The sequence below is a fragment of the Aspergillus oryzae genome, chromosome 2 (assembly GCF_000184455.2).
Source record: "Aspergillus oryzae RIB40 DNA, chromosome 2".
In the NCBI taxonomy this organism is placed as follows: domain Eukaryota; kingdom Fungi; phylum Ascomycota; class Eurotiomycetes; order Eurotiales; family Aspergillaceae; genus Aspergillus; species Aspergillus oryzae.
This window is the reverse complement of record NC_036436.1, coordinates 1,832,529-1,850,580: the sequence shown is the minus strand read 5'-3', so window position 1 is coordinate 1,850,580 and position 18,052 is coordinate 1,832,529. Positions and strand designations below refer to the sequence as shown.

The 18,052-nt window shown below is 50.1% G+C and overlaps 8 protein-coding genes across 8 annotated transcripts; 3 read left to right on the top strand and 5 right to left on the bottom strand.

Moving 5' to 3' along the window:
• Window positions 1-349: 349 nt before the first annotated feature.
• AO090001000700 (dienelactone hydrolase) lies at window positions 350-1,989 on the top strand (the record flags this gene model as incomplete). Its single annotated transcript, XM_001819140.3, has 3 exons — window positions 350-674; window positions 733-1,428; window positions 1,577-1,989. The coding sequence occupies 3 exons, from the start codon at window positions 350-352 to the stop codon at window positions 1,987-1,989; spliced, it is 1,434 nt and encodes a 477-aa protein (XP_001819192.1).
• Window positions 1,990-2,106: 117 nt separating this feature from the next.
• On the bottom strand, window positions 2,107-4,792 carry AO090001000699 (pseudouridine-5'-phosphate glycosidase/carbohydrate kinase family protein; the record flags this gene model as incomplete). Its single annotated transcript, XM_023234667.1, has 7 exons — window positions 2,107-3,409; window positions 3,468-3,768; window positions 3,821-4,051; window positions 4,101-4,142; window positions 4,194-4,293; window positions 4,342-4,550; window positions 4,606-4,792. The coding sequence occupies 7 exons, from the start codon at window positions 4,790-4,792 to the stop codon at window positions 2,107-2,109; spliced, it is 2,373 nt and encodes a 790-aa protein (XP_023089770.1).
• Window positions 4,793-5,112: 320 nt separating this feature from the next.
• On the top strand, window positions 5,113-6,792 carry AO090001000698 (dolichyl-diphosphooligosaccharide--protein glycotransferase subunit OST1; the record flags this gene model as incomplete). The annotated part of the gene is made up of 3 exons (XM_001819138.3): window positions 5,113-5,450; window positions 5,573-6,611; window positions 6,667-6,792. 3 exons carry the CDS (start codon window positions 5,113-5,115, stop codon window positions 6,790-6,792), a joined length of 1,503 nt encoding a protein of 500 aa, XP_001819190.1.
• A 411-nt stretch (window positions 6,793-7,203) lies between these two features.
• Window positions 7,204-8,451, bottom strand: AO090001000697 (mRNA guanylyltransferase; the record flags this gene model as incomplete). Its single annotated transcript, XM_001819137.3, has 1 exon — window positions 7,204-8,451. The coding sequence occupies one exon, from the start codon at window positions 8,449-8,451 to the stop codon at window positions 7,204-7,206; it is 1,248 nt and encodes a 415-aa protein (XP_001819189.1).
• A 678-nt stretch (window positions 8,452-9,129) lies between these two features.
• On the bottom strand, window positions 9,130-11,543 carry AO090001000696 (deubiquitination module subunit SGF73; the record flags this gene model as incomplete). The annotated part of the gene is made up of 3 exons (XM_023234666.1): window positions 9,130-9,521; window positions 9,587-10,169; window positions 11,337-11,543. The coding sequence occupies 3 exons, from the start codon at window positions 11,541-11,543 to the stop codon at window positions 9,130-9,132; spliced, it is 1,182 nt and encodes a 393-aa protein (XP_023089769.1).
• Window positions 11,544-11,716: 173 nt separating this feature from the next.
• AO090001000695 (putative beta-ketoacyl synthase (Cem1)) lies at window positions 11,717-12,250 on the bottom strand (the record flags this gene model as incomplete). Its single annotated transcript, XM_023234665.1, has 3 exons — window positions 11,717-12,022; window positions 12,072-12,150; window positions 12,213-12,250. The coding sequence occupies 3 exons, from the start codon at window positions 12,248-12,250 to the stop codon at window positions 11,717-11,719; spliced, it is 423 nt and encodes a 140-aa protein (XP_023089768.1).
• A 532-nt stretch (window positions 12,251-12,782) lies between these two features.
• On the top strand, window positions 12,783-14,786 carry AO090001000694 (agmatinase; the record flags this gene model as incomplete). The annotated part of the gene is made up of 3 exons (XM_023234664.1): window positions 12,783-12,866; window positions 13,606-13,732; window positions 13,786-14,786. The coding sequence occupies 3 exons, from the start codon at window positions 12,783-12,785 to the stop codon at window positions 14,784-14,786; spliced, it is 1,212 nt and encodes a 403-aa protein (XP_023089767.1).
• A 1,398-nt stretch (window positions 14,787-16,184) lies between these two features.
• cdc42 (Rho family GTPase CDC42) lies at window positions 16,185-17,155 on the bottom strand (the record flags this gene model as incomplete). The annotated part of the gene is made up of 4 exons (XM_001819133.3): window positions 16,185-16,244; window positions 16,301-16,679; window positions 16,856-16,975; window positions 17,136-17,155. 4 exons carry the CDS (start codon window positions 17,153-17,155, stop codon window positions 16,185-16,187), a joined length of 579 nt encoding a protein of 192 aa, XP_001819185.1.
• Between the last annotated feature and the right edge of the window lie 897 nt (window positions 17,156-18,052).

Here is an 18,052-nt window from a genome sequence, read left to right as displayed (position 1 = left end):
AGACTCGCATTGGTGGCGTGGTGGATAGACAGACATTCGACATAGCGTAATAATGCATGGATCAGCCCTATCTTGGCAACGGCAACATCGGTTCCCCTTGCGTTGCATCCTTGGGTTCGGCTGGAGCCACGATGGAGACTGCCAATCCTCTGCCAATACTCGTCGACGTCAGCCCAGCGTTGATAAGAGAAGAGAACGTTGCCTAAAACTTAAGTAGTTGTCCTTCCGTACCATCTTCACTTGGAAAAATGTTGCGATCGCAATTGCTATTGTCCTGACCCTGTAGTACTTACTTCCTATTAATCCCCCCAACTTGTAACCCTAAGTCATACAGACACAAGGGAAGAAAATGGAACGACTCCGACAGCACATCCATCGTCGTCGTCGCAGCAGTACCCCTAGCAGAGCACCTCCTCAAGGATCCCAATCTCCCAGCCTCAGCAGCGATAGACGCAAGAAAAGCAATTCTGTTTTGCGCCGACTCTATGTCACTTCAGACACGGCCGACTTCGACGCGGACATTCTCCGGCGATTCGAAGCGGAGGGTTTCAGCGTCGAATATATTCCATTCCAAGGGTCCAGCGGAGATTTCGAGCGAGACCGGAAAGACCTGGATAATTTGATCCACGAGCGAGAGGACGATCTCGAGCCGGGGGAGAGATATGCGATTGTGGGTACGTACATACGCCCTCGAAGATACGACCAAATAGCTAACAGAACAACCACTCCAAGCATACAACAAACCAGCCTACCTTCTCCTTACATCCCACCACCACCCAACAACAGCCACCAACCCTTTCCCTCTCCTCTGTGCCCTAGTAACCTACTACCCCCAGATCTCCGGAACAGATACCCATAGTAGCCTCACCGGTTGCCCCAACACAACGACAAACCCCTGCATCGTGCCCCCATCCACGACCTCTTCGTCAACCGCCACCTGCTATGACACTCTCTCCATCCTTCCCATTCAAGTCCATCTCGCCGGCCACCAACCCACCACCCTCTGGGACGACTACAACAGCCACCCCAGCAAAAAGCGCCACAGATGCCACCTCTTCTTCTACCCAGAATCCGAGCCCGGGTTCGCGGAGTCAACAGCCAGAACGCACGACGTGATCAGTTCGCGCCTAGCCTGGAGTCGAGCGCTGGAGTGCCTGAAGCGCGGGTTTGGTTGGCCCGGAGGGAGCTGGAAGGTACCCGCCGTGGAGACAGTGTGGGAGGAGTACTGGCGAAATCTGTTCTACAATGGACAGGAGGCAGAGCGAGACGAGGTGGAGCATCATGCGGCCAATACAGTGAACATGATGGTAGGGAGTGGTGGTGGGATCCCCTTGACCGGGGGCGGCGATAGTGACGGGGAGAATTCCGACCCAACGGCGGAGTTGAATGAGGTAGCGGTAGTCAATTGTGTTCCTACCTTGATTGGTGGTATGTATTCTCTTTCCACTTGCTTCCCTTTGATTGTTCCGTCCATCTTTCCCTTTTTTTTTTTTTCTTTTCTTTTCTTTTTTGGGCTCTATGTGGTCTGGGAATCTGCTCGCGAGGGAAGACCGTGGCTGATGCTGATGATCCTTAGGAGAACATCCGGCTCAAATCACTAACTTTTACACCTCGCAATTCTTCCCTGCCGGGCCACCGTCGCAGAGTATTCGTCTTCTGTCTCGCACGATCGGCACAGACCGGATAGTTGATGAGCTTCTGCTCACGTTTACGCACACAGAAGAGATCCCGTGGCTGCTGCCCCGTGTGCCACCTACGGGTAAACAAGTGCGCGTTGTGATTATAATGACGGCTAGCTTCATTGCGGGGAGACTGGCTCGCCATAATATCTATTGGGATCAGGCGAGTGTCCTGGTGCAGATAGGGCTGTTGGACCCGAGTCTGGTGCCTAGCGGGTTTAAGGCTACTGGGAAGAACAGAGAGGGACAGGATGCTGTGGAGCGTCTTCCTGTTGTTGGTGGGGAGGGCGTCGATAGGGCTTTGTTTTGAGCCGAAATGGTAAATTTTGGGGAGAAGGGGGAGGAATCGTAACTATATGCCTATATCCGCGTAATATAGTGCATTCGAAATAGTATCTATACACATTCACATCGATTCTATATTGACTTAGGAGCGCACCAAGCTGGCAATATCACTGCTGACACCTCCTGGACTCTTCAACGTCCTAAGACTGGCCTCCTGTGCAAAAGGAATGACATCTTCTACGGTCTTTGCTCCCTTCACGAGTCCTGAGATTACCGCCCCCAGAAGTGTATCTCCAGCTCCGTTGACACTGACAATTTCCTCGTCGGCCAGGACGGCGGCTGGTGGGAACAATCTCATGTACACGCCACCGACTAACTCATCAGCCAGTGCAGCACGCGACAGGATATAAGGAGCAGAATCGGGCGAAGTGAGACGCGGGTCACCGGGACGAAGAAGTTGAGTGACGAGGACACCCTGTGACCCTAATTTGGTAATGAGACAGGGGATATAAGGAAGGAGTTGGATATTCTGCTGGGGTATGCCTTGATCCACAAGTTGGTTTGATGTCATTGCAACGAGTCGATCTCGAGAACCTCCCGACGACATACCCATCGCATCTATGATGTGCCACCAGCCCTCGGAGTCAAACAGCCCGCTGTCACGCGCTGCCATGTACATGGTAGTGAGTTCAAACTGGTTGGGAGTCGCCAAGCTGATCGCATTGTTGGGGACAGATGCCGACGGGCTGATTGCCGCATTTACCTCGGCGCTTTTGCTGAACAGGCGGCAGCTTTTGGCGTTGGATACGGGCTCGAACGCAACTCGTGCGCCATGCTTCTTGGCTACAGCGACCCACTTAGTTAGAACTTCAGGGCTCCAGTTCGAATCAACGATAACCCATTGAGGCTTCGTGCGGGAGAGCAGAGTCTCCCAAAAGCCCTCGAAGTCCAATTTCTGCTCTGGCAGTTCCATAATGCCCATGTCCGCCATAGCCATAACGAGGTCTTTCTTCGCATCATTAACAGCTACATACTGTGCGGTCCTGGCGCTGTTTGACGCGGGTAGCACCTGTACGCCAGCAGTGGAGAGCCCCTCTGTTCGAAGAGCCGTTAGGGCTGCACGGCCACTTAGATCGTCTCCGACAACACTACAGAAAAGAACGGAGCTGCCAAGATACTTGGTAGCAATGGCAACATTGTGACCCACACCGCCAAGGCTCTGTGTGATGGTGGCTGGATTGGAAGTATCGGAAACAGGTTTGATGTCTTTTTCTCCTGCAGGAGGAGTATAGTCACAGGAAAGATCAACTGCAAGAGAGCCAGCAACGAGAACGTCTACCTTGTCCAATGCCTCGATAGGTCCTTCAGTAGTTGGGTTGAGCTTAAGCTCTGCCTCTGAGGTTGCTTGGTCAGCTTTGACGTCCTCGGAAATTGCTGGCATATGCCTGAAGACACCTCGAAATTAGGGTCATTCCGAGTCGCATCTAACGCAGGGCAACTCACCGCTCATTAAGTGTTCCGTTCGTCCGTTCCAGCTTTGAAAGTTCTACAGCAACGCGTGCAGCGCGCTGCACATTAGCCTCAACCAGAGCACGATTAGCAGTAACACTCTTGCCGCCACTGAGTTGCTTGATTTTGGATAGTACGAATGGAGTGTTGTCGCTGCCCTGGTGGCCCTCGACCTTAGCAAGGCGGATTGCCTCCTCAATAATATCATCCATTTCGTTTTTAGGAATAGACTGCTGCACGGGCACCGGGTTGGCGAAATGCATCCCCGATGAAACGGGGAGTTTTGATTGCGCATCTATCGATACGTCAGTCACTAGTACTAAGCACGAGAAGCATAGCAGACTCACAAATTATGGCAGCTGCCTCTGCCTCATCTTGAATAACCTTTGGACTCTTGATGCCACTGTCGCGCGTAAAAAATGCGGGGAAATCTACCTGGCCCGTACGACCATCCGCAAACGTCCCAACACAAACACCTTCGGTTTCAAGGTATTCCAGAGTTCGTGGGATGTCGAGGAAGCTTTTGCATCCAGAGCTGACAACAGCAACCGGGGTCCGCCCCAGTTCGGTGAGGTCGGCTACAGGCTAGTTAGACGTTGGCCGCTAGATCTTGCCAGCAGAACATACCAGATATATCCATAGAACTCTCTCCACCGCGATGGACACCACCTAAGATCGATTAGTTTCTAGGACGAGACCTAGGATGGTGCAGAGACGTACCAAGACCTCCAGTCCCGAAGACCTTAATACCAGCCAGATGGGCAAGAATCATCGTGCCCGAAACTGTTGTACCACCGTGTAGTCGTTTCCCAGCCAGGCCCTAGGACTGTTAGACACGTTCTTCATGGCAGCGCATAAAATAACCGACCAAACCGCATATGTAACCCAAATCCCTGCGGGAAACCTTCAGTGCACTCTTGCTCTCTGCGGTAGAGGCCAGCTCGATAAGCTCTTCAGCATTGAGGCCCACCTTGGCCACTCCATTCAAGATTCCAATCGTAGCAGGAACTCCGCCATTTGCCCGAACGACTGTTTCCAGCAACGACGCAAGAGCAACGCTCTCGGGATACGGAAATCCTGTTTGTAGATCAGCGAGAAGCTCTCCGATAAAGCTCGAAGCGTATGTATATACCGTGAGTGTAGATTGTGGACTCTAGAGCTACCACAGGCTTTCCTGTGGCTACAGCGTCGCGAACTTCCTCCGAGACTTGGAGAAACTTGCTTTGCGCAAGGCCATGAAGGCGTCGTACGGGAGCAACCAATACTGGTACCCTGGTTCTCCTGCAGCAATGGCGAGCTGCAGCTCGCGAAGCAAGCATAGTGATTAGGTAGACGCTAAGCCGTGAGAGTAGCTTGACAGCAAGAGTGGAGAAGGAGAAAGTAGCTGGAAAATGTGGAGGAGAGGAGTAGGACTTATCGGCGATAAGAGAGGATAGCGTCTTTGGCCGCAGCGGTCACCGGAATCTAAGCAGCATCGGGACACCTCAGCATCACGCCGCATCTCGCCGCGCTACCTTCTCTTTCCCCCTCTGTTCAATTCATCCCATTTCTTTACATTCCTTCTTCTTTTTAGGACTATCTCCTGGTGAGAGACATTGTGTCCTAGGCGCGGTCAATTACACGCCCGCCCATCGTCACAATGAGGCCGATTACAGCATTCACCGCGCTCTGTGGGTTTCTCCTGTCAAGCAGCAGCTTAGTATGCGCCGAATCCTCGGCGGGGACCCATTCCTCCTTTCAGCCTCCCCAGACATTCAAAAATGTAAATTTGGTCCGGAATACCAACTTGGAGAAAGGTTATGCTCGGGAGACTGTCAACGTGGTGGTGGAGAACGTGGATAAAGAACCGCAGAGCACCTACTACTTAGCCTTCCCATCGGAGGTATTCGACAAGGTCGGAGGATTGGAGGTGAGAGACAGAAAGGCGCCGGAGAAGGGGCCTTTCGATGTAGATGTATTGTCTGTCGATTCGCCCAGGTGAGTACGCTATGTGGTCACCAGTAGCCAGTTACTATTGTGATGACGAAGCCACGGTTACTTAATCTGGTTACACTATTTGCAGCATATAAGCTAATATCTATGGATTGCTTTTCTTGCAGTGACACCAAATACTTTGCCATTGACCTTCCCGAACCTCTTGCGCCCAAGTCGCAGGTTACTTTAGGAATTTCTTACTACCTCCTCTCCTCCCTGAGCCCGCGTCCTGCCGCTATCAACCAGGCTGATAAACAGTACCTCACTTACTCGTTTTCTGCCTATATCCACTCAGCCTACCCAACTGTGACCCAAAAGACGAAATTGAAGCTTCCTAGCACCAATGTTCCTGACTATACCACTACCTCTGGCCTCAAGCCAGGCTCGGATCCTGAGCGTCAAGGCACAACTTACACTTACGGCCCTTATGACACGACCGAGGTTACCCCCGGTACTGCCTATCCGATTACCATCCGTTATGAGTTTACCAAGCCGGTAATCACGGCCTCGCTGCTGGAAAGAGACTTGGAGGTGTCTCACTGGGGTGGAAACCTGGCAACAGAAGAGCGCTACTGGCTTCGCAACAACGGCTCTAACCTCGTGAATCAATTCTCGCGCGTTGAGTGGACACTCTCTAACTTCCAGCAACTGCCTTCTTCCGCCATCCGTGAACTTAAGTATCCGCTGAAACCCGGCTCGGTGGACCCCTACTTCATTGATGACATCGGTAATGTCTCCACCAGCCGCTATCGTCCTGGCAAGCCTCCCAAGCGTGATGCATCATTAGAACTTCGCCCCCGGTATCCTGTGTTCGGTGGCTGGAACTACAGCTTCCGTATTGGTTGGAACAACGAGCTCTCTACCTTCCTTCGCCGGGTCGCCGGTGCCGATTCGTATGTGCTCAAGGTTCCTTTCATCGAGGGACCCAAGGTACCTGAAGGTGTTCAGTATGAGAGGGTTGTTGTTCGTGTCATTCTACCCGAGGGAGCCCGTAACGTCCGGTACGAGACGATTAAGACTGCCTCCAACAATGGTCTTCCCCCTGCCGATCAGATAAAGTCCCACGTGTCTCCCCACAAGACCTTCATGGACACATTGGGGCGTACCGCATTGACCCTGACTGTAGAGAATTTGTCCGATGAGGCTCGTGATTCTCAGTTGGTGGTAAGTATACAACGTTATATTATGCTTCACTAGACAGAATGCTAATCTTTAACAGGTTACCTATGATTATTCCTTCTGGGATGGAATGCGCAAACCCGTGACCATAACCACTGGATTGCTGACTGTGTTCGCCGCCGTATGGGCGATTGGGAACATTGACGTGAGCATCAAGAAACGATAGAGTGTATGATGTAACATTGTTGTAACCATTTTTTATACTTGAGCAATGTAACTGTTACCTTCAAAGTAAACCAAATCTTTGAGCTTTGAATGTATCACGCTTCAGATTTCTTTACGTGAAACAGGAGCTTGATCGATGCCGCTTTGAATATCAAAATCAAGCTGGATATTGTGCGATACATATCCAGAGAACAGTCATTGGAATAGCAAGAGCGCATAGCATCATAGAAAGTACACTTGTATAATAATCCCCAGGCCAGCCCCCATTTTAAGCTTGCCGACAGACAGCTCCTCTCCAGTTCATATGCATGAAAGAAGCAGAGATCAACGCCAGACTCCTCGCAATCCCGAACCGAAACCAAGTAAAATACTACCCAACAAGTAGGTTTGTTCTATGAAAACCGGAAGGAAACTATGAATCCTCGAATTTCCTTTTCACTCCATTGCCGTTTGCATGTGGCGGCGCCTGTCTTGCCCTTCGTTTCCGCTCTTCGTCCTCCGAAGCCATCTGAGCCTGGCGCTTCTTCCATGCTGCCTTGATTGCCGGCGCAGCGCGGATGAGATCTTCCTCCGTCACACGGTCCTGGATACTTTCAAGGACCTTCTCAACGGTAGAGATATGATTCGCATCAGCCTTATCGTCTCGGAGACGATGATAGCGCCAGCGATTGTGTTCATCCTTGGAGCATTCAACGATGGTATCATCGAGGGGCAGCCCCAGGGCCTTAAGCTCCTCCCATTCGGATGGGGTGACAAACATCTCCGCGAAGTGCCGGTACTCGTTGGAGTTAAGCATCACAAATAGATGAAAGATAGGCATAGCATCGTAATCCGTATACGGCTCGGAAATACCTTCAGCCTCATCATCTGTATCAGGCTCCAGGACAGGAAACTCCAAGCGCATACGGAAATCAATCGTATTCTCGGCCGGAGGCTTCCACTTCAGAATGTGTTCGTCCGTGCCGATGCGGTAGGGTGTACTGCGACAGGTAAAGATGAGACCGTCATTACCGTGGATTTTCTTGACCTTGGGAATGATCTCTCGGAACATCATTTCGATACCGTAGCTAAACTGGGTAGATTTGTCTTCGACCGCGAAAACGCGGTGTTGTTTCTCCTCGGGAAAACGCTGGTAGAGAGCATTGTATGGCTTGAGGACCTTCTCCTTAAAATACGCAAGTCGTTTATCTAGCGTGCGATGCATCAGGCTCTGTCCGTCCAGAACTAGACAGTCGAAAACGAGGTATTTGAGCTGCTGCGTTCCATCCTCATATGTATCGTTCACCAACTCGCCGTCAACCAGGGTGTCCACGTGGTACGACTGGAAACTTTCATCATTGGGGAGCGGGAAATGCAAGCCCGGCACGTAGCGGTAGTCGTTCTTGCGGTCAATTAGGTAGTGAATTTCGGGTGCCTCTGAGTCCGGATCGCCACGGGCAAAGTACATCAGACAGCGGATGCCATCTGTTTTCTCGCAGACATAGTAGTCTTGCCGTTGGAGCTCGAGGAGATGCTTGTTGGAGAAACTGACGGGCTGTGCGCCGGGAAAGTTGAGGTTGTTGCGGCCAAGGAGAGTCGCGACTTCACGGCGGAATTGGTCTGCTAGTTCGGGCTCTGCCTTGATCCCGACAGCGTCGAGGTCGGGGACGGAGTTGGACATCGCGAAAGGGTTCGATTGAATTTAGGGAGTGCGTGGCGCTGATGTAAAGTGTAGGTGAAAGTATCTAGTTGTTTGCATTCCAGCGCAAGCAGATCAAGACTTCCGCCCGTAGGCGCAGACGCTATAGCTTCCCCAGTAAAGCTGAATGTCGCAGTGATGGTGGGGTGCTATGAAAGGTGAGCTGCATGTGTTCCGCCTTCAAAAGATCGATGGGCGCATATGGAGCTAAACCCGTCTTTATCCCGCAGCGGTTGGTGATAGCTTGTTGTGGCCTCAGGCAGAAACAATCTTGTTTGGGGTAGCTGTAGGGCATTCCATAGTATGAAAATCTATAGAGTACAAGATGTACAACTGTGCTTGATATCTTTGAGCAAAAATGGGTCCAGTACTATTGACAAATATTCCAGACACCGTGAATATCAAGGACAGTGTCTATCAAGATATAGAGAAGCATAAAAACATCCGACTAATTTACACTCAGCCTCGCCAGTGGTACATGCAATAGACTCCGGGGTATCATATCATCACAAAAAAATTCGCATTAGACCCATTCCGTAGGTTTCCTGAACGCCGCTCGAGACTCCACGATGTGGCAGTCATACCCAAATAGTGGAAAGAAAGGATCATCACTCATCGCTGCTCCTTAGATCGACACAAAATACCAGGAAGCATGTGCACCTACGAGCTCGCGGATATTGAAAGCTTCTTCGCGGCTGGTGCTGGAGTCGCGTTGTCCACATCCGTTGTGTTATCTGCGCTTGCAATGACCGGAGAAGCCATGACCACGTCGTCCACAGGAGCGAAGAGGTTTCCGTCATTGGAGGTGGTATTGCTATCGCCAGTTGAAAAGAGTCCGCCACCGCGCGCACCACCCAGAGCGTGGGATAACATCTCTTTAATGCGGACATATTGGTATTTTTTCTTAGTCGAGATCAGAGTATGAGTGATGATGGGCTGCGGGTGAGAGCGAGTGATAGCTGCCATCACAGCATCTTTCTCTTCATCCGAGTCGACAGGACCGTTGTTATCCATATCGTCCTGCAGAGGAGCATTGGCATCGATTGCAGCCTCTGAAAAGCAAGACCGATCAGCTCTGTCTGTAAACGTATCATCCAGCTATACGGGCAATACTCACTTTGCTGCCGAGCCTGATTTTTCTTTTGATAAGCCTGAAGCAACATATCGTACGGCAATGAACGACCAGGAACTGCTCGCTTCGCGCCCATGGAATGGCTCTTACAGGTCAAAGACCTCGCACACTGAGCACCATTCGGCAGAGTAACACCGCACTGCTTCTCGACATCGACGGGTCCCTTCGGCTTCGGAACCTTGGGCTTGGGTTCCTCCTTTTTCTTCTTCTTCTTAGGCTCCTTATCCTTATCGTCTTCTCCCTCCGTCTTGCGCTTCTTTCCCTTCTTTGTTCCATCCTCCGCCATTCCCTTAACGGCGCTCTTCTTAGCGCTCTTCTGACCCTTCATGGAATCATCACCATCGCCGCCCGCAGCATCCTCATCACCATCCTTATCCCCCGCCTTGGCCCGGTTAGCCGCATCGCGCGCCTCCTTCTTGCGCCTCGCCTTCTCCTGCTTCGCCCGAATACAACCCCGAATATGTTCCACAGCATTCTGTTTGAGGATCGGCCTCTTGCAAGTCTTACATATGACAGTTTCTAAGTGATCCTCTTCTCGTGGTTTGCCTGTAGGGAAAGCTGCCATAGTCTTCTCGTCGATCTCAGGGAGAATAGGTGATGAACCGGGGGAGTCGGGCGCATCTTCACGCCGTTAAACTATTAGCACATATACATCCCACAGCTCTTGCTCCCACACCCCGCAAATCAAGATGAAAGCCAAGTAGAAAGGGGGTAAACACACCATCACCCTTCTTCTTGCCTAACTTAACCGACTTCTTCAACCTAATCTTGCCGGGCTTGGTGTCTTTTTCGGCGAACTTGTACCCGGACGCATCGACTAAGCTGCCGGACGACGGCGCTGTAATCAAATAGCATAATATCAGCATGAATCACTCTATATGATGTTGCAACTACTGAAGTTCGGCCCGAGGAGGGTTTAGTGGTATCTACCTTTGGTCTCACCGTTGGTAGCCATGGCCAACCCACCAACGACCAAGAAAGTGGCTCAACTCTGGTAGTAAAAGAAAATATAGTGAGAGTAAACGAGTGGAAGGGTTTAATAAGCTATTGAACGGCAGAACGCTGCTTTGTCGTGAAGTTTGAGGTGCGCGTGATATGGTCGAGGTGAGTCCGGGGCTGCTCCGCATTGAGATGTCACGTGTTGGTTGCCAGGATAATAGGAGTTCAATTTTCGACGATGTAGATTATAGTAGTTCAAGAGGACAATGACTATTGAGCTTTGGTTTAGTGGTAGCGTATTTTGGTAAGGAATAGCCTTATACTGCTTCTTTATTGTTATTGATGTTCTTGCCTTGATGATTAGACAATGAAACATATTGATCCTTTATATCAAGTCATACTAAGATCGAATGGCTAGAGACTTTGCGTCGCGGTCGGTTTAAAACCAGTACAAGTTGCGTCTAGCACTAGGGAGTAAGTCAATTATAGCTTCCAAGAACTGGTATAATTATCTTAGTGTACAAGTATACGTTATATTACATGCTGTCTAGCTCACAATTATCCAAATCGAATGTCAATAAGTGGTTTCTATAGCTTGGAAAAGCAGAGAGTACTGTTGGTCCCTCCAAAGCCGAAACTGTTGGTCAATGCCACATCTATCTGGCGCTCTTGGGTCTGCTTCGGGGCATAGTTGCAGTCGAATCCGATGGCTAGACGCTCCAGGTTAATCGTAGGAGGCATTTTGTTCTGATACAGCAAATTAGAGTATTTCCACAGCACAGATGGTCATACTTACCTCATGAATAGCAAGGATGGTGAACAGGGCTTCCACGGCGCCAGCGCCACCCAATAAGTGACCAACAGCGCCCTTGGTGCTGCTGATATTTACATCTCCGGCATTTCGCTTTCCTTCAGGGCCAAGAAGGAGTGCCTTGATCGCGGCGTTTTCTGCCGCATCCCCGACTACAGTCGAAGTGGCGTGTGCATTAACGTAGTCAACCATAGACGGTGGAATGTCGGCGTTCTTCAGAGCTTTTCTCATTGCCATGAATGCCCCTTCGCCGTTTTCTTTGGGCGCTGTTATATGATGTGCATCACCTGAACAGCCATAGCCTCTCAACTCGGCGTAGATACGTGCACCTCTTGCCTTTGCATGTTCTAGCTCCTAGCTGGATGTTAGTGCCGTGAATCAGTGTAGGGTGTGACGACAAGCACCTCTAGAATAACTATTGCGGCGCCCTCGCCGACTACGAACCCTTCGCGATCCGCATCGAAAGGTCTAGACGCCTTCTCAGGAGCATTATTATAGCTCGTTGCAAGGCTCCGCGCCCGGGCAAAGCCTCCAACAGCTAGCGGATGGATGCAAGATTCAGCACCGCCAGCTAACATCACGTTCGCATCACCACATGCGATAAAGCGAGCAGCATCACCAATGGAATGTGCCCCAGTAGTGCATGCGGTTGTAGCTGCATGGTTTGGACCCTGTCGAAGCATTAGCAGTGGTAAAGTCCCTGGTTGCGATTAGACATACCATCAATCCATATTTCATGGAGATATGGCCAGCGCCGAGATTGATGAGGAGCTTCGGGACAAATAAAGGAGACACCTTTCTGTAACCCTAGGAGCAGTTAATACAGATGTAGTAACGATACAAAACTCGTTTGCGACATACTCCTTTTTCATATGCCACGACGGTGTCGTATATTTCATCGAAATTGCCAATTCCGGATCCAAGACAGATGCCCTACACGGCCATCAGCATTGTTGAGTTACACAATGTCTCGCAGACGTCTACCGTGGATTCTCTGTGCTCAAACGAAGTGGGCTTCCAACCAGCATCTTCAAGAGCTTCTTCTGAAGCAGCCAAAGCATATTGTGCGAAACGCGCCATCTTACGCTCTTCCTGTTAAAGGCATCAGATCTGCCCTTCTCTCCAAAACCATGCAAATGTAAATAAACAAGAGACGCTACACATACATCCTTACTTAGCCATTCTGAGGCAGTCCAGCCACCTTCCTGCCTCTTGCCATTCGGCACTGGGGCGGCGATCTGACATGGTATGTCCGCAAACCTGGAATCGCGATGGTTGACATTAACAATGCCGCAGTGGCCATCTAACAGACGTTTCCATGTACGACGGATACCTAGAATGACTGTACTTTAGCAATCCGCGCATCATAAGCACAAGGATTAGAATAATCGTGTGGACAGCAGGTGTCTCCGACTAACTTCCTAACTAGGAATGTCCATGACGATTGGACCGGGTATCCAAGACTTTCCCCTTTCGGATTATCGGAAGTGGAGACAATTCGAGCGAGACTTCCAAGTAGACACTGAAGAATCACGACCAGAGAACAGGCTTGGAAATGACCGCGGACCAACAAGGAATTGAATAGAACAGTGTACTTAGACATCTGTATTGCAGAGATATAGAACAACTACTTACCTACTCCCAAAGGAGTAACAGCTCCTAAACCCGTCACGACAACACGACGCATGGCATCCTGAGGTTCTAAAGACGAGATTCGAATATGATCGGCTTCGATTAGATTCTACAAGCTATGGATCAAGCAGCTATCGAAGATCGGGCCAATATAAATGCGGAGGACGAAAAGAGGAAGAGAGAGCGACGGGCGTTGGAACTAAAAGAAAAGTGACGAGAAGGGAAAGTCCGCACGATAGTCCTCGCGCCTGAGGCCCCAAGGCCCACTTTTCGGTGCCGAATGAATGGACGGTGGTTGTTCCTATCGATAACGCTTTCACAATCTCCATACTAACTATGCGCCTATAACTACTAAACAACTTTCCCCAGATTCAATTCTTCTCCTCTGCGTTTTCAAGTAACCTCTTCGTCCTATTTTGTTTTGCCCGTGCCATTTTATAATTCATAATGAAATATACCCTGGGGTTGCTGGCTCTGGCCGGTACTGCCTTATCTCACGCCCATCACGATGACACGGAAGTGGTTCCTGAGCACTTGCGTGAGGAGCTGTTGAAGAAATGGGATCAAGAGGTACACATGTGGCTCTACCTTACACGGTGACAAATCTGACTGATAATTCTAGTGGACATTTTCTGGCATTGCTAGCTTTGCGCACCTAAAACCAGTCAAATGTCTAATCGAACCAGATGAGCGATATGATATCGCCGTCATCGGAGCCCCCTTCGATACTGCTGTCAGCTACAGACCAGGTATACACTCCGTCTTGCCTCCATAAATTGCAGAGGTTGAATTTCTCCTCTAGGAGCTCGTTTTGGTCCTCGTGCCATTCGTGCTGCTAGCGCCCGCCAGATGGCCGGTACAGCCTATAACACCCGTGCGGGCATCAATCCCTACAGCTCGTGGGCCACCGTCAAGGACTGTGGGGATATCCCTATAATTCCCTTCGACAATGGCGTAGCGGAGCGCCAAATGTACGAAGCTTTCCTCGAGCTGGGCTCACGATCTCCCATTACCCCTGCCGACTCCAAGTACGGCACTAAGGGCATCTCTGCCGGGAAGGCGAAGCTGGTCACCCTGGGAGGTGATCACAGTGTTGCGCTACCGGCTCTCCGTGCCCTGTATCAAATCTACCAAAAGCCCATCACAGTACTGCATTTCGATGCACATCTAGACACCTGGAATCCCGTTCGCTACTCGGCATACTGGACATCAGAACAGTCGGCGTTTAATCACGGCAGTTTCTTCCACAAGGCGAGTCGTGAGGGTCTCATTTGCAACTCGACCTCTGCTCATGCTGGTCTGCGCACTCGTTTGACTGGTGTCACCGATAGCGACTACACCAACCCGGGCCCCGAGCAGGGATTCATGCGCATCCATGCTGACGACATTGACGACCTAGGCCCCATGGGCATCGTGGATAAAATAATTGAGCGCATCGGTCTGGATTCGGAGCAACCCGTGTATCTGTCGGTGGACATTGACGTGCTTGACCCCGCGACTGCCCCCGGGACCGGTACTCCCGAGCCTGGCGGCTGGACCACCCGTGAGTTCATCCGGATCATGCGCGGCATTGAGAAGTTAAACATTGTCGGCGCGGACATCGTTGAGGTATCGCCAAGTTACGACAACAAGGGAGAGACCACCGCTCTCGCAGCTGCCCAAGTGGCCTTTGAGATCATCACCAGCATGGTCAAGGCGGGAGCTGGCGAAGACCTGGGAGGATGGTATGGGCGCAAGGAAGAGAAGATCGATGAGTCTGCAAAGGAGGGAGAAGCGAAGAAAGAAGGCAAAGACGAGCTGTAAACCAGATACTATGACGCTGTAAATGACTTATGTTTGATGTGCGAAAAAGTGTAGCTAGTAATAAATGACAGACTAAATGTATGATGAACCATACTGTCCTAAGGTGTGCCCATTGAGCACTACAAGTAGTCATTCACATAGTGAAATGGGTCAGCGAGATATAGGAAAGATTATCACATTCACTGATGGTTGCGATTACATATTCACCACCGCAACACACCACATTCCTCGATTCCATCCTGATTGCTCCCTTATTCTGTATATTGAGCAGGAAACCTATTACCTTTCCACTGGCCATCATCTGCAGATAACGATCTCATTTCAAGACTCAAGATCAATCGCTGAGCTTCTGTACCTTTCTCAAGTCCTAGCCTCTCGAGAGGTTCCTCATTATAGACCGGTGCGGAGTTAACCATGTGAACAGACGGAATAGGGTCGGCTTGGATTGACTAGAACTTGTCTAGAGACCTACATGTTCGGCCAGGCAACCCTAATCTGGAGAGTCATCGGCGGGAGTAAGTGGAGAGTATCATGTCTTTTACGAATAGATATGAGTTTGCGCGGACATGTTTGAAAATGATATCGAACGGTTTCATGAGCCACTTATAACATGTCAGAATATTGGACCGGTTGTAAAGTCCAAGATGGATAACACCCACATACCCTATTCCAAACTGACAATAATGGCTATTGGCGGCTGGAGCATGCGACCAATAATTACAAGCTTCATTACATTGGACCTGATTACGCCATGGTCTGTGAGTACCAAAGCCTTGGTGGTCACTGATGTATCTGCGCTATCTAGTTCAAGACTGTAACATGACAACGATAAAATGGCACAGCAACGTGACAGAAGGTGCGGACGTGACAACAAATCGCGAATATAAAGAAACAGATCAATACCATCAGCCAGCCAAAACAAGACGCCTCGACTTCCAACGCCGATAGAGACGATGAGTGGTAATAGAGAATCGAAGATGGATAAAGGAAGAGAAGGAAGGGACAGAAAATGATAAGGCAGTAGGAGAAGAGGGTAAGGGGAATATGGCAAAGGCAAGCCGGCTGGAAGATGAAGGTAAAGCGGTTCGGTTCGTCGATAGTCTCCGCGGCAGAGTTGGGAGGTCAAAATATCCCAGGGTATATCGGATCAATGAATGCCATAATTGGGCAACGAAAGAATACGAGGATGGCAATCATTAGAAATATCGTCTCGAGATTGGGTAACAGGTGGCAATCGACTCATGAGCTGTGACCCTTGATATCCATAACAGTTTAGTTTTATGCGCTTCAAAAACCTCGATCTTCCCGAAATATGCGATGTAGCTAGGATGCATCAGCGACACGATCTGGGTAACAGTTGGGGCAAACTAACCCTGCTCTAAAGAGATGCGTGTTCGATTACAGCAAAACGCACTTCTTTGACTTCTTAGGAGCAGGCTCGAGGGCGGCAACAATTGCCTGATTCATTCTGTCAGTACACAATACAAGCAGCAGAGCCAACAAACCCGACTCACCTCGTCAAAAACATCCTTGAGTTTATATTGGGTCAGAGCGGAGCATTCGACATATTTGACGGCGCCCAATTCCTTGGCCATCCGGTCTCCATCTTCCTTACGAATGGGCTGCATCTTCTGCCGAGAAAGCTTTTCGCGCACAGCAGAATCGTCGCGCAAATCAGTTTGGGTGCCCACGATTAGACAGGGGACACCAGGGCAATGGTGATGAACTTCGGGGAACCATTTTTCGCGCACGTTCTCGAAGGAAGCGGGGGATGTCACGGAGAAGCAGACCAAGAAAACGTCGGTCTGGGGGTATGAAAGGGGACGAAGACGGTCATAATCTTCCTGACCAGCAGTATCGAAAAGCCCCAGAGTGTACGGTTCATCGCCAATCCTATGAAGGCGTCGGGTCAGTCAATTGATTGCGAGAAATTGACATGTAATGATATCCGGTCGATGGATCCAACGACGCGTTATCAAGGCCACTGTCTGTCGGGATATATCACAGGCGCGAACTCCCCGTAGAAGTCGTTGCGCCTATCACGGCTCGAAGCGATCGGGTTCACTTACATGACAGTGACAGCATAGTTATCGAAAACGGTAGGAACATATTCCGAGGGGAACTTGTTTGTTGTGTACGAAATCAGGAGACATGTTTTGCCCACAGCACCGTCACCGACGACAACACACCTGGCGAAGAGAAATAACCGTGGTTAGCAGACCGCTGATTGATAATGGAACCAATCTCGGTAAGAAGGAACCCAACGTGCGGCATCAGAAAGGGGGGCAAGTCTGATGGGAGGAGGGAGGCAATGAGAATGACGATTCAAAAAGGAGCCAGCAAACGTACTTGATAGTGGCGACAACCATATTGTATACCTGGAACTACCTGAGGCTCCGCAAAGTGACTGTGCAGATAATCTTCCAAGGGTGTCTAGACCCGAGGGGACGATGAAACGAAAGGAGGAAGATGCGGTGAAGAGAATAAGGAGAGGTGTGAGGAGGAACCGATTGAGAACGGTTGTGGGGGAGAGAATATAAAAAGGGAGAGATGGGGGATTACAGGAGGCGCTGGGTGAGAATGGCAGCAGCCAGGAGTTACAGCGGTTGTGGTGCGGTGAATGTCGACGGTGAAGGGTTGGTGGACGTTAGCCAATGTGGGAGGCAGAGGTGGAGGACGATAGGACCGTAGCACTAGTTCGGAGAGTACCTTAGGTAGAAAGAAAGAAAGCTGCCATGGATGGGGCAACCCGCACCGTTAGCTCATGTCGGCCTATTTGTCTAGACACTGCGACTAGCACGTTTTCATTGGGGACTGTATCGCCAGACAGGCAGAAATCATTCTGCTGGGGACATCAATCGAGAAATAATTATTAAAAAAAGCCAAATGACTACAAAAAGATAAGGGCACAGATTATAAGGGATACAAACAGTAATTTCACAAACCTTGTAAGTCCTTTACTTTTCTTTTTCTTTTTCCCTCCCTCTTAGTTATATACCTGAAGAGGCAGAAAAAAAAAGAAGAAAAAGAAAAAAAAAAAAAAACCGGAGAAATCGCACGGATCAATTCCGGGGAAGGCCCTCGGTATCGCAGGAGCACTTTGAACACCTTTTTCCCCTCCCAGTTTCGGTATCCTTTAAATAGAGAAAATGCGACGAAAGTTGGAACGGCGAAAGGAGGGGGAGAAATGGAGGGGCCGCGGCAAAACAACCTGGGAGGGTAGAGTGGTAAGTAACTAGTGATATGATAGACGCAACACCCCACCG